The sequence below is a fragment of the Phocoena sinus genome, chromosome 8 (assembly GCF_008692025.1).
Source record: "Phocoena sinus isolate mPhoSin1 chromosome 8, mPhoSin1.pri, whole genome shotgun sequence".
In the NCBI taxonomy this organism is placed as follows: Eukaryota; Metazoa; Chordata; class Mammalia; order Artiodactyla; family Phocoenidae; genus Phocoena; species Phocoena sinus.
The window spans coordinates 21725660-21741344 of record NC_045770.1 but is presented as its reverse complement, the minus strand read 5'-3'; the positions used below and the strand labels follow the sequence as shown (position 1 = coordinate 21741344).

General features: G+C 36.2%; 1 protein-coding gene across 1 annotated transcript in view; it reads right to left on the bottom strand.

Moving 5' to 3' along the window:
* ARHGAP20 (Rho GTPase activating protein 20) overlaps nt 1-15685 on the bottom strand; it is a 149227-nt gene that overhangs the window by 33817 nt on the left and 99725 nt on the right. Inside the window, exons 5-7 of the mRNA XM_032640504.1 lie at nt 5587-5628; nt 4539-4623; nt 1403-1480 (exon numbers count right to left, since the gene is read on the bottom strand). Coding sequence (XP_032496395.1) covers nt 1403-1480; nt 4539-4623; nt 5587-5628 — 205 coding nt within the window. The remainder of the gene's footprint in view (nt 1-1402; nt 1481-4538; nt 4624-5586; nt 5629-15685) is intronic.

The window sequence follows — 15685 nt, the reverse complement described above, 5'->3', positions numbered from 1 at the left end:
CAGTCCTTGTGGAAAATAGTATGGAGGTTCCTCAAAAAACTAAAAATAGAATTACCATAAGATCCAGCCATTCCACTCCTGGGAATATATCCAAAGAAAACAAAAACACTAATTTGAAAAGACACACACACCCCAATGTTCACAGTGGCATTATTTATAATATCCAAGATAGTGAAGCAACCCAAGTGTCAGTCAACAGATAAATGGATAAAGAATATGTGGTGTGTGTGTGTATTTGTGTGTGTGTGTGTTTGTGTATATGTATAGTGGAATACTACTCAGCCATAAATAAGAATGAAAATTCTGTCATTTGCAACAACATGGATAGATTAGAGAAAGACAAATACTGTATATATTCATTTATATGTAGATTCTAAAAAATAAAACAAACAAACAGATATAACAAAACAGAAACAGACATACAGAGAACTAGTGTTACCAATGAGTTGTAGGGTAGGAGGAAGGGCAAGATAGGTGAAGGGGATTATGAGGTATAAACTACTAGGTATAAAATAAATAAGATACATGGATGTAGTACAGTACAGGGAATGTAGCCTATATATATATATATATATATATTTTTTTTTTTTTGGTGGTACGTGGGCCTCTCACTGTTGTGGCCTCTCCCATTGCGGAGCACAGGCTCTGGACATGCAGGCCCAGCGGCCATGGCTCACAGGCCCAGCCGCTCCGCGGCATGTGGGATCTTCCCAGACCGGGGCATGAACCTGTGTCCCCTGCGTCGGCAGGCGGACCCTCAACCACTGCACCACCAGGGAAGCCCTGTAGCCAATATTTTATAGTAACTTTAAATGCAGTATAATCTATAAAAACATCAAATCACTATGTTGTACACCTGAAACTATTAGGTTGGCCAAAAAGTTAGTTTGGGTTTTACCATACGATGTTACTTAAAAAACCAAACACACTTTTTGGCCAACCCAACAATGTTGTAATTCAACTACACTTCAATTAAAAACAAAACAAAACAGGGCTTCCCTGGTAGCGCAGTGGTTGAGAGTCCGCCTGCCGATGCAGGGGACGTGGGTTCGTGCCCCGGTCCGGGAAGATCCCACATGCCGCGGAGCAGCTACGCCCATGAGCCATGGCCACCGAGCCTGCGCGTCCGGAGCCTGCGCGTCCGGAGCCTGTGCTCCGCAACGGGAGAGGCCACAACAGTGAGAGGCCCGCGTACTGCAAAAACAAACAAACAAACAAAACAAAAAACAAAACCCTCAAAAAGAATAAAAAACTTTACTGTCCTTATTTTCTACATTTCTGGGGACAAAATATGACTGGTATCTCTAATAATCAGCTGTCTTATGATGGAAGGGATAATATTTATAAGAATCAAAGTATCAAAATTTGTTTTTAATTAAGAATATCTAGCAGAGTAACTTACAGTTATCCCTAGCATTGGCAGTGACATGTTGATAACTTCATTTGCTGTATCTGAATTCGTTACTGTTATAGTTTTAGACTGTGGAAAGAAAAGAAATAAGAAATATAGCTATAAATAAAGAATTTTAAAACAGGTGAACAAATAATTATTGTCAAGTGATTATCCACAGGCAAATCCTGATTTCAAGTGTTGACAGAGTAAAGCACAACTTAAGTAGAACACAAACCCTTGATAATTTACTTTCATTCCATATTATGTCTTTTAATAAAACATCTCTTCCTCTTAAAATAAAGAATATATGACTCAAAAATATAAGAACTTAAGCCAGAAATAAAAAGAATAAATATATTTCAGAGAGACAGGACCACCCTCCCAATCAAACAAACAAAAATAATCAGTGAGGTTGGTCCTCTGCATCATGTCCATGACTATTTCCATTAAGCATTGTGCAGTAAAAAAGGGAGAGCATTAGATTACTTTCTATTTCTTTCTGAGTACTGTTTTCACAGTGTGGGTTTTCATTTCTTTGTATGGTAAAGTCAGTTCAGGTAAAATCAGAGTAAGAAATGGTTACAAAAGACAACTTTAAAAAAACCCCACTATTTATTGAGCACTTTCTGTATGTCAGGCACTGTGGCTGCTGAGATTTTTGTTGTTGAAATCTTTAGAGGCCTTAAAACCAATGGGCCTAGCAAACAAATTGAAAATTTTAGAAAGCTCAATTCTGTTACCAACTCTGCCACTGAATAGGGTATCTATAATAGCCCTATGCTAAATGCTAAACTACATTGAGAAATTACTATCTAAAAATAAAGAGTTCACAAGAAAGAGAAATGGAATTAACGAGATTCCGAGATATCTATAGAGTTCACTGAACTCTAAATAGACATTATTTAAATATAAGACAATGCTATGCTATCAAAAAAGATATATTAGGAGTTTAGGATTGACATGTACACACAGCTCTATTTAAAATAGATAACCAACAAGGACCTACTGTATAGCACAAGGAACTCTGTTCAATACTCTGTAATAACCTAAATGAGAAAAGAATTTGAAAAAGTATAGATACATGTAAATGTACTGTGTAACTGAATCACTTTGCTGTACACCTGAAACTAACACAACATTGTTAATCAACTATACTCCAATATAAAATAAAAATTAAAAAAAGAAATATTTACTATGCACATAGGGGAGGTTTTACATATTATAATTATTGGATAAATGAGCAATTAGTGCTGTGTCCCTGATAAGGCTTAAATGGCACGAATAAGTAACATAAATGGAAACAAAATGATCTAAAAATAAAGCTAAGTGAAATCTACTGATAACTCATCACTTATCTCTCCATTACAGTATTTATTCTCTATAAGCCTACTACTTAACATGACAAATTGCCTCAAGTTTGTTAACTGATTTCAAATGGTGTTCCTTATAGCTCCAAGGATTAAGCAAAAGTATCTCAGAAATAAACAGGGAAGGCTCAGTGTTTGTCTTCTACCAGAATGGCAGAGATGTTTTACATACTGGGCTTTAAGTTGAGATAGAATATAATGAAAGGCTTCTGCTTTTTTCTTTTGAGTCTGAAAACCCTTTCATTTAATTTAAAGAAACACTCTATAAAGTCTTTTGTAAAGTGAAGGATCTACCCTGTAATACTAATAATCACTCCCAATGTACCTGGTTTCTAAGATAATGATTTTTCTTAATATTAGGTATATATGTTCAAAATAATAATTATAGGCTGTGTTTTTTTTTTTTCCTGCATGCCTCTCGGGTAGACAAAACAAATGAATTTTAGCAGATAAGTGTTCTTTGCCTCGTAAACAAATAAAATAAACAGACAAAACTGAGAATGTGGCTATTTATTTTCCCATATTAGCAGAATTCACTAACAGGTTGCGCATAATCAGAGGCCAAGGATAAAGAATGCTTCTCATACATGCACTGCTATTTGGGGGGAATCACTCTGCAAGCAGGGCTCCCTGAAAGGAGACTCTTGCCACGAAACAACTTCAGAGAGCAAAGGACAGTGTGTCATATCATCATGGACTTTAACCAGGGTACTAGTGATAAAACAGAGCACCCAATTCAGCCAAATCTCGTCTTCTTTTCCAAAACCAGTCCTTTCTCAAGCACACACTTTCCATACATTGAAAGTGTTGGAAAAAAATTCAAGGGTTTTTCCATGAAAATCCTGAATGTAACCAACTGCCATAACAACTAAATCAAAGCTGGCAGACAAAGTGGTGCTTTTTTCCACTTTACTTTGCTACAGAAGATGTCTGTAGTCTCATAGCATACACATTTGAGCATTTCCCTCAGGCAATGACATCTAGCACTCATGTCAGAACATTTGTATGACTTTTGCCCAAAACATAACTGTTTTGTACTACATATTTTTCCACACACAAAACTATTCTGTGTGATCTAGGGCTGCTATGAAGTGTGGCAAACCACAGTATCATAAAAATATTCATTTCCATTTTGTGTATCATTAATAACATCTTGGCATGATATTTCAGCCATAAAATTCCACACAATAACTAGGGCTAAACAAACTTAATTTTTATTGACCAAAATGATAAAAACCATGAGGTAGAATATGCTGATCCATTAAAAATGTTATCTTTCCCAGCTCATCCATTTATTAACCTGAGGAATTCAATACTTAAAAACTCAAAGAATGAAGAACTTTCCAAAACCCACTCTCTACTTAAGAAGTGACAAGTTGGAAAAACTTGCTTAATACTAACAGGAAATATCTCCTTGTGGAAATGTCTTTACTACAAGCCTCTGCAGCTGCTACTGAAAGGATCCAGAGAAACATTAATGCCAGAGGGAGGAAAGAGACATCTGACAGGCAATATTCTTTCCAAGTGTAAATGTTAAATACTGTAATTAATATAATATGAATCTCTCTTGCTTCATTTTCTCTAGGGTTACTTTTCATATGAACAAAGATACACAGATACCCCAGGAAATGCACTTTCTCGTAATGGTATTTCTAAATGCCTACCTTCCACAGCACATACACAGACTGTCTGTCTGCCTGCCTGTCTCTCTTTTTATCCATGGTGTTCTGCCTTATGCAGGGACTTGGAATTTAATTTTCTGGCTTAGAAACACTTACATAGGCACAATTCCCAATGTCCTTGGCGAAGATTTTGAGGGGAATGCTCTTCGGGTAGTCCTTCTCTTTCTCTAGATTGATGTATCTAATCAAATGCAACAACAACCCAAAACAACACTGAGTCAGATGGATTTTGCCAATGGCTTATTTTAAAATCAATCTATTTTGCTAATATTTTCAATATACTTATATGCTATTTTAAAAAAGACAGATGGAGAGACTCAGCAAAGTCAGATTACATTATGGGTTGGAAGAGAATTTTAAAAAATTCTCAGGACATTAGGCATGGGCACAAAAAAGAAGAGGAGATCCATTTCAACTGAGGCTTGAGAAGTATAGTCAGGTTAAGGCACCTCTGGATGGTGTTTTATCCTCAAAGCTTCCCTACCTTCTCTGGACAGGCCCAGAATCTTAGTGATAAGTACAGGAGCATACATAATACTTTACTAGACCAAACCAAAACAATGGCCTTTTATTTCTCATTGAGCTCTCCAGTGCACTATATATCTTGGTCGTCTCCATGCTTGGGAAGGGAGAGCAGGGAAGGACTATGGGAATAAGAGATGAATCTCAATTGACCATTTTAGTCTTAATGCTCAAAGGTAGGGAAAATAATTGAATTTTGAGGTCCTCAGCAGAAAACCTCCATGTATGGAAACTTAATACATGCTTTGAGGAAACTGTTAGCTCCACATGGTAGGTTGGAGACACCGAAAGAGATGGGAGAGATTACTGACTAATTTCTGTCTAGAATGATCTAACCAGACCTCAGTGTTCTCCTTCCTAGTAAGAAAGAAATACACATAATAACAGAACATTATTTACAGTAAGTAGCTGCTAGTGTACAGTCTAAACAGCTTATTTTGAGGCAAATGAACAATTTCTACTAAGGCAAAGGGGGATAGTTTGGGGCACATCCCTGCAGAGAAAAATTTAATTCATTCAGCTACAACTTAAAGAGTAAAAAAAAATATATATATATATATATATATATATATATATATATATATATATATATATATATATATATATATACTGGAAAAAATACCTCTGAAGGAGAGAGAGCCATCTGTCCTTCTGTTCTGGAGAACTACAATCAAAGAAAATGGGAGAGAAAATTAAACCACATAAAATACTTATTTCTAACAAATTAAGATTGTCAGTCAAAACGAAATATCAACAACCTGTTGTTATTGATGTGGGTGCACACAACTGCAACCCTGGCATGACTGTGTTCTGAAGAACCCTGAAGTGAAAATGCCCATTAGGCAGAACTACACAGTTAAGCGTAGTTTTATTAAAACCTCTTGGAAAGATCCAAGACAGACCCACTTTCTTACTTTATGGCTCTTTTACAAGTGGTACCCTGATAGTGGAAAGAGTACTTGATTTGGAATCCAAACACTTGTTTCAAAAATATATGCAAGATATATCATCATGGGCAAATCACTTAACATTGCTAAGCTTCGATTTCCACATCTGTAAAACTGGGCTAATTATCTCAGAGTGTTTTTGTAGTTTTAAGTGCCATGCAAATAGAAAATATGCTTCATTTGAGATTAAAGAGGTTAAGGAGAAATCTGGCACATCGATGGAAATATCTTGGCCCAGAAACCAGTTGGTTGTCAGGAAAAGAAACACTTATTTCTCTATACATATGGCAGAACTATAATTTAGCCAATGAGTTCATAGAACTTATTGTTAATTACTATAATCCTCTAATTAAGATCAATTCATTAACAACTAAATAACTATTAATTATTAATTTTACTGCTGAAGTCACTGCTGCATTTAATTCTTAAAGTTAAAAATAAAGTTTATTTCTATATGGCCTTATTGCTCATTAGCTTTTAAAATCATGTTTCTAATCTTCTCAAAGAAGTTGGAAACCCTAGTTATTTTCTTGTTCCAGAAAAATATACTTAACAAATATTTGTAATTTGTTTCTTTGTAGCCTAGCAATTTTCTCCATAAGCAATTTCCCAGAATTGGTAATCAGAAAGTGCATTATATCTCTTTTGCCACTGACCAATTTTCATCTTTCACAACTCCTTACAATCTTTGATGTCTTCTTTCATAAACAGAAGATTTTCTAGGTTCATTTATGTCAAATATTACACTTATTTAGCAAAAATCTGTGTTGAAAAATAGATGAGTTTTCTTTAGACCTTAAAACATTTTTCAAAGCAATTAAAGAAAATTACCCCTTTAAACACTTAGTATTTTTTGAACTTTTAATTGACTTGTAAGACACAAACTGTACAATGCTTAAATGTACTGTTTGAACAATTTTCACAAATTGAACACACCCATGTGACTAGCACACAGATTATGAAACAGAAAACCACCATGGAAGGTCTCCCTGTGTTCCTTTTCAGGCACTAGTTCCCACTATACTGACTTCTAACAAAATAGAATAGTTTTGTTTGCTTGGATACTTTATATAAATGTAACCATATAGTATGTACTATTTTGTATCTGGCTTCTTTCATTCAACAGTATATTTGTGAGATATCCATATTACTGTATGTGGTTTTAGCTTGTTCATTCTCATTGCTGTATAGTGTTCCATTGTTTGAATATGTAGCATACAATTACTTTAAAATAAGCAAATTATGAAATGCATCAGGTTAATTCATTGACATTGATTTGGTAATCTTCTTGTATTTTCCCCATCTCCTGCTCTATGCAAGAATCCAGGACTTCTCTTTCCTTGGTAATTATTCATCTCAGGCATTTTTACAGAACTAAAAATGGAAGTACTCCAAAATCAAGGTTAGCTCTGAGTTTAATAAACACCTATGATAAGAGCCAGGAGAGAAGAAAGCCACATATCTTAGAGAAAGAAAAAGGGTAAGACAGATTGGAAAGATTCCCTCTAACTTGGGAGGAGATAGAGTCTGTTATCCCTAAGAGTTAGCTGGGAACCATATGTCACTCAGTTGAGGTGCCTAAAGAAACAGAAAGTCCCCAGAGGAAATGGTTATAAGGAGCAAGTGGGGAGGCTTGTTCCTAGGTACCAAGGTTTTTACATCAGCTAAGATACATGCAGCCCACAAGTGGCAAGGAATCAGAGTATCTCGGATGTCAAAGAACAACTCTGGGCATAGCAGAGATAATGTCAGCAGTGGCCACAAACAGACTGAAGGTCAGACTTTTCATCTGTTTCGAAGGTATCACAGAAGTCTCCCATATCCTGGTTCTACCCTAAGAAAACAGGGGCTCCAGTAAAGAAGAAAATTTAATTTCCTAAAAGCCTGGCAAAATGGGGGCTCAAGATAGGTTTTTTTTTTTTTCCCCCGGTACGCAGGCCTCTCACTGCTGTGGCCTCTCCCGCTGCAGAGCACAGGCTCCGTCCGGACGTGCAGGCTCAAGGGCCATGGCTCACGGGCCCAGCCGCTCTGCGGCATGTGGGATCTTCCCGGACCGGGGCACGAACCTGTGTCCCCTACATCGGCAGGCGGACTCTCAACCACTGTGCCACCAGGGAAGCCCTAGATTTTCTTAATATTTCCTGATATATAAATGATTTCTGATGTTATTTACTCCTTGGTAAAGATATGAGCCACTCTCATATCATTTCACTTCAGGCTGAAAAATTTCTGTCAGCATTTACTTTTTTGTACAGTTCTGCTGGTGATAAATTCTTAGAGTTTAAAACATTTTTTGAAGGATATTTTTGCTAGATATAGTATTCTAGGTTGAAAGCTTTTTCTTTAAATACTTAATTTTTTAACTGAAGTATAGTTGCATTACAGTATTATATTTGAGGTATACAGTATAGTGATTCAGTATTTTTATAGATTATATTACATTAAGAGTTATTATAAAATAATAATTATAATTCCCTGTGCTGTTCAATATATCCTTGTTGCTTATTTATTTTATACAGGGTAGTTTGTATCTCTTAATCCCATGCCCCTAACGTGCCCCTCCCCCCTTCCTTCTCCCCGCTGGTAACCACTACTTTGTTTTCTGTATCTTTGAGTCTGTTTCTATATCCATTCATTTGATTTACTTTCTAGATTCCACATATAAGTGATATTATACAGTATTTGTCTTTTGTTGACATACATCACTAAGCATAATATTCTCAAGGTCCATTCACATTGCTGCAGATGGCAGAATTTCATCCTTTTTTATGTCTGAGTAATACTCCATTGTGTGTGTGTGTGTATGTATATGTAAATATACACCACATCTTTATCCATTCATCTGTTGATGGACACAGGTTGCTTCCATATCTTGGCTATTGTACATAATGCCATTATGAACATTGGGTACATGTATCTTTTTGAATTAGTGTTTTCATTTTTTTTCTGTATATACATCCAGGAGTGAAACTGCTGGATCCTGTGGTAGTTTTTAGTTTTTTTTGAAGACCCTCCATACTGTTTTCCACAGTGGCTGCACCAATTTACATTCTCACCAACAGTGTACAAGGGTTCCCTTTTATCCACATCCTCGAAAACATTTGCTATTTGTGTTCTTGTTGATGACAACCATTCTGAAAGGTGTGAGGTGATATCTCATTATTGTTTTGATTTGCATTTCTCAACCAATTAGCAATGTTGAGCATCTTTTCATGTGTCTGCTGTAAATCATCTTTGGAAAAATGTCTATTCAGGTCTTCTGCCTATTTTGGGATTGGGTGTTTGTTTTTTTTTGATAGTGGGTTGCACGAGCTGTTTAAATACTTTAGATATTATCCCCTTGTTGATCATATTTTCAAATATCTTCTCTCATTCTGTAGGTTGTCTTTTTGTTTTGTCAGTGGTCTCCTTTGCTATGCAAAAGCTCTTTGTTTAATTAGATCTCATTTCTTTATTTTTGCTTTTATTTATTTTACCTTAGGAAATAGATTAAAAAATATTGTCACTGTTTATGTCAGAGTGTTCTGCCTATGTTTTCTTCTATGAGTTTTACGGTTTCTGGTATTACACTTAGGCCTTTAATCCATTTTGACTTTATTTTTGTATACAGTATGAGGGGATGTTCCAATCTCATTGTTTTACATGTAGATGTCCAGTTTTCCTAGTACCACTTATTGAAGAGACTTTATTTTCTCCATTGTATATTCTTGCCTACTTTGTTGTAGATTAACTGACTGTAGGTGTGTGAGTTTATTTCTGGGCTCTCTATTCTATTCCATTGATCTATGTATCTGTTTTTGTGCCAGTATCATGCTGTTTTGATTATTATAGCTTTGTAGTACAGTTTGAAGTCTGTGAGGGTGATACCTCCAGCTTTGTCCTTTTTTGCTTCAGCAAAAAGGTTGCTTCAGCAATTCAGGGTCTTTTGTATTTCCATATGAATATTAGGATTATTTGTTCAGTTCTGTGAAAAATGTCACGGGTATTTTCATACAGATTGCAATACATCTGTAGATTGCTTTGGGTAGTATGGCCACTTTAACAATATTAATTCTTCAAATCTAAGAGCATGGGATATCTTTCCATTTCTCTGTATCATCTTCAATTTCCTTCAGTGTTTCATAGTTTTCAGTGTATATGTCTTTCACCTCCTTGGTTAAGTTTATTCCTAGGCATTTTATTCTTTTTGATGTGATTTTAAACGGGATTGTTTTCTTGCTTTCTCTTTCTGATAGTTCAGTATTAGTGTATAGAAAAGCAACAGATTTATGTATATTAAGCTCATATCTTGCAACTTTGCTGAATTCATTTATTAGTTCTAATAGTTTTGGGTGGAGACTTTAGGGTTTTCTATCCATAGTACCATGTCATCAGCATAGTGACAGTTTTACTTCTTCTCTTCCACTTTGGATGTATTTCATATCTTTTTCTTGTCTGACTGCTGTGGCACAGACTTCCAATACTATGTTAAATAAAAGTGGTGAGAGTGAGCACCCTTGTCTTGTTCCTGAATTTAGAGGAACAACAGTTTTTCACCACTGAATATGATGTTAACTCTGGGTTTATCATAATGTTCTTTATTATGTTGAGATATGTTCCTCTAATCCAACTTTGATGAGGGTTTTTATCATGAATGGATGTTGAATTTTTTCAAATGCTTTTTCTGCATTTATGGAGACGATGATGTGATTTTTATCCTTCCATTTGTTAATGTGGTATATCATACTGATTGATTTGCAAATGCTGAAGCATCCTTGTGTCCCTGGAATAAATCTCACTTCATCATGGTGTATGATTCTATATACTGTTGGATTCCATTTGCTAATATTTTGTTACGGATTTTTGCATGTATATTCATCAAAGATACTGGCCTGTAATTTTCCTTTTTTGTAGTGTCTTTGCCTGGTTTTGGTATCAGGGTAATGGTGGCCTCATAGAATGAGTCTGGGAGTGTCCCCTCCTCTTCAATTTTTTGGGATAGTTTGAGAAGGATAGGAATTAGCTCTTCTTTATATATTTGGTAGAATTTTCCTGTGAAGCCATCTGGTCCTGGACTTTTGTTTGCTAGTAGGTTTTTTTTAAATTACAAATTCAATTTCAGTACTAGTGATCAGTCTGTTCAAATTGTCTGTTTCCTCTTGATACACTGTTAGCAGGTTGTATATTTTTAGACATCTGTCTATTTCTTCTAGGCTGCCAATTTGTTGGACAACTGTTCACAGAGTTCTTTTATGATTTTTGTATCTCTGTAGTATTAGTTGTTATTTCTTCTCTTTCATTTCTTATTTTGTTTCTTTGGGTCCTCTCCCTTTTCTTGGTGAGCCTAACTAAAGGTTTATCGATTTTGTTTATCTTTTCAAAAAACCAGCTCTTGGTTTCGTTGGTCTTTTCTATTTTTTTTTTTTTTGGTCTCTATTTTATTTGTTTCCTTTCTGTTCCTTACTATTTCCTTCCTTCTGCTGACTTTTAGCTTTCTTTGTTCTTTTCTTTCTATTCCTTTAAATGGTAGGTTAGGTTTTTGAGATTTTTCTTGTTTCTTGAGAAAGGCCTGTATTGCTATAAGCTTCCCTCTTAGAACTGCTTTTGCTGCATCCTATAGATTTTGGAGTGTTGTGTTTCCATTTTCATTTTTCTCAAGGTATTTTCTTATTTCTTCTTTGATTTTAGCATTGTCCCATTGGCTCTTCAGTAGCATGCTGTTTAGTCTCCAAGTATTTGTGTTTTTCACATTTTTCTTTCTGTCATTGTTTTCTAGTTGTTATTGGAAAAGATGCTTGATATAATTTCTATCCTGTTAAATTTGCTGACACATGTTTTCTGGCCTAGTATGTGATCTATCCTGGAGAATGTTCCATGTACACTTGAAAAGAATGTGTATTCTGCTCGTTTTGGTTGGAGTGTGCTGTAGCTATCTATTAAGTCCATCTGGTATATTATGCCATTTAAGACCATTGTTGCCTTAATTATTTTCTATCTGGATGATCTGTCCATTGATGTAAGTGTGGTGTTAACATCCCCTACTATTATTGTATTACTGTCAGTTTCTCCCTTTATGTCTTTTAATATTTGCTTTACATGTTTAGGTGCTCCTGTATTGGATGCATATATGTTAATGAGTATAATATCCTCTTATTGATCCCTTTATCATAAAATAATGCCCTTTTTTGTCGATTGTTATACCCTTTTAAAAAATCTATTTTGTCTGCTATGAGTATTGAGATTCCAGCTTTCTTATCTTTTCCACTTGTATGAAATATATTTTCCCATGCTTTCACTTTCAGTCTGTGTGTGTCTTTAGCTCAGAAGTGAGTCTCTTGTAGGCAGCATATAGGTGGGTCTTGCTTTTTTTTTTTAAATCCAATCAGCCAGATATGTCTATTGATTGGAGCATTTAGTCCATTGACATTTAAGGTAATTATTAATAGGTATGTACTTATTGCCATTTTATTACTTGTTTTCTGGTTGCTTTTTGTAGTTCTTCTCTTGTCGTTTCTTCTCTTTCTGTTTCTTCCCTTGTGGTTTTATGATTTTCTTTAGTAGTATGCTTGTGTTCCTTTTAGTTTTTGAGTATCTATGGTAGGTTTTTGATTTGTGGTGACCATTGGGTTCATATATGTTGACCTACAACTACATCTACGTATTTTAAATTGTAGTCATTTAACTTCAAACACATCCTAAAAGATCTATAATTTTTAGTCCCCCTCCTACATTTTGTGTTTTTGATGTCATATTTTACATTTTCATGTTTATCCCTTAACTGTTTATTGTGGTTATAGCTACTTTTACAAATTTTTCTTTTTATTTTCATACTAGCTTACTTAAGCAGTTGATCCTCAGTTCTTAGTATTATTTGCCTTTCCTAGTGGAATTTTCCCTTTCCTATAGAGTCTTACTTATTTTCCACTTAGAGAAAACCCTTTAACATTTATTTTAGGGTAGGTTTAGTACTGATGAATTCTTTCAGTTTTTGCCTTCCGTGAAGTCCTTTATCGCTCCTAAGACTCCAGATGATAATCTTGCTGGGTAGAGTATCATAGGTTGAAAGATTTTCCCTTTCATCACTTTGAATACATCACGTCACTCCTTCCTGTCCTGTTTGGGATCCTCTGTGCTTCGTGTACCTGGGTATCTGTTGCTCTCCTCAGGTTTGGGAAGTTTTCAGCCATAATTTCATGAAATATATTTTCAATCTCTTTCTTCCTCTCTTTTCCTTCTGGGACTCCTATAATGTGAATGTTGGTAAGCTTAATGTTATCCCAGAGATCTTTTAAACTTTTCTCATTAAAATTTTTTTTCTGTTCTTATCTGGTACTTTTTATTATTCTATCTTCCAGGTCACATAGTCTGCTATTCCTTTTAGTGTGTTTTTTATTTTGGTTATTGAATTCTTCATTTCTAACTGGGTCTTTTCATATTTTCTAGATTCTTGTTAAAAATTTTCAGTGTTCATTTATTTTTCCCTAATCCAGCTAATACTTTTATTATAAACGTTTTGAATTCTTTGTCTGATACATTGTTTATTTGTTTCATTATTTATTTCTCTCAGGGGTTTTCTCTTATTTCAGTTGAAACCAGTTCTTCTGCCTTTTCATTTTGCTTAACATTCTCTGCCTCTATGAATTTTGGTGAAACACTTACATATGATATTCTTGAACTGGTGTACTTATGTGGGAGCATCTCTATACAGACTGTGTGTGCCCGGTGCCTTTGGTGGGAGAGCTGGATTTGATGTGGATACAAGTCACATTTTTCCTCAGTGTGTGTTGGCAGCTATAGCCTTGGTAGTGGGTGTGGCTGGAGATGGATAGGCTAGAGCTGAAGCTACGTGTGAGGCAGGACTTCCTCTCTGCTCAGTGGATCTCAAGTTGCTGCAGCAAAAGCCCTGAGATTCAGTCCTGAGCTGGCTCTGTTCCCGTTAAGTGTGTGCTTTCAATTCTTCAAGCACTGCAACCCTTGCTCCAGAGGTGGCAGTGCTGATGCAAGGGGGCCCTGTGTTGGCTCTTGGCTAATGTTGGCCTCCGACAGATATCTGAGCTGTCTCTAATCTGCTGCCTGTGCAGGAATCTGCAATTGTTTTCCTTAATCTGCTCATAGGCAGCCTTGGGTCCAAGTTCCCTTTGTCCTTCTCCCTCCTCTCCACCTCACTGGGGAGCTGTACTGCAGGGCAAGTGGGGTCCATGTGAACTCTCTCCATATCTTGGGCATGAGCAGTGGTGGACTGGCTGTTATATAGAGTTCTGGGCTGCTTCTGATGCACTACTTAAGTAAGTACCAACAATGGACACTGCCACCCCACCCAGATGCCACCCCAGGACCAAGTTGCCTTTGGTGGTCCAAGCTCTGTCTTTAGTCATGGCAGCCCTCGCTCCAGTGGGGAGTTGCAACATGGAGCAAGCGGGGCTTGAGCATTCACTCTGCCAGAGCCGAGGCGCACACTGAGATGGTCACAGGAAACTGGCAGCCACTAGAGTGATCCTTTATCAGCCCTCTCCAACCTGCCTCAGGGGCAAGCCAGCTTGTGTGTGTGTGTGTGTGTGTGTGTGTGTGTGTGTGTGTTTCTGGGTATGGGTATGCAAGCAGAGTCTAAGTTTTCCACAGCCCTCCTGTTAATTCCAGCAGTCCTCCAACCAGCCAAGGGGGCTGGTCTCCCCTGTGTAGGAGGCCAGGAGTGGAATGCCCAATCTGTGGCTTGAACTGCTCACTCCACAGGGCAGGTCTCTGCCTGTGTAATCTCCCTTTTCCTCTGAGTCCCCTCCCAGTGGCAAGGTCCCAGCCTGATCACTTTTCTTCCCTTCCTATCTGATTACATGTGGATCTTTCTTACAGCCTTGGATGTACAGAAGTCTTTCTGCCAGTTTCCAGTTAGTTTTCAGTGAGAATTATTCCACACACAGATGTATTTTTGATGTGTTCGTGGAGGGAGGTAAGTTCCACATCCTCCTACTCTGCCATCTTGATCAATCTAATGAGTCTTCTTTAAACACTTTAAAGATGTCATTTCACTGACCTCTGAAACAGCCATAATTTCTGATGAAAAAAACCACAGTGAGGCAAATTGTTGTTCCACTATATGTAATGTGTTGTTTTTTCTGGCTGTTTTCATGATTTTCTCTTATCTTTGGTTTATAGCAGTTTGTCTATAAAATGAATAGGTGAAGTTTTCTTCACATTACTCCTATTTAGGGTTCACAGAGCTTACATTTATGTCTTTCACCAAATCTGGGAGGTTTTCAAACCATTATTTATTCTGCCACATTCCCAGCCTCTCTTCTTTCTGGAATTCCCGTTACATGTATGTTATACATTTTGGTTTTCCTATAAGTCTGTGATGTATTTTTCATTAAAAAAAATGTTTTTTTTCCTCTCTTCCTCAGAGTGGACAATTTCTGTTGATATACCTTCAATTTCACTGACTCATTTCTCTTTCATTTCTATTTTGCAACTAAAGTCACAGAGGGAAGTTTTTAAAATTTAAGATACAATTTTTAGTTCTAGAATTTTCATTTGGCTTTTAAAAAATATTTTCTATTTCTCTGCTGAGATTTCCTATCTTTTCATTCATTTCAATTGGCTTTTCCTTTTACCTACTGAGCATAGTTATAAGAGCTGCTTTAAAGTTCTTTTACAGTAATTCCAACAAATAGATCATCACAGGATTGGCTTCTATTTGTTATCTTTTTCCTTTTCAGGTTCTTCATATGTTAAAAAATTTTAGATTACATTCTACACATCATAAATGTTGTGTTTTAGAGACTCTGAGTTTTGTTATATTTG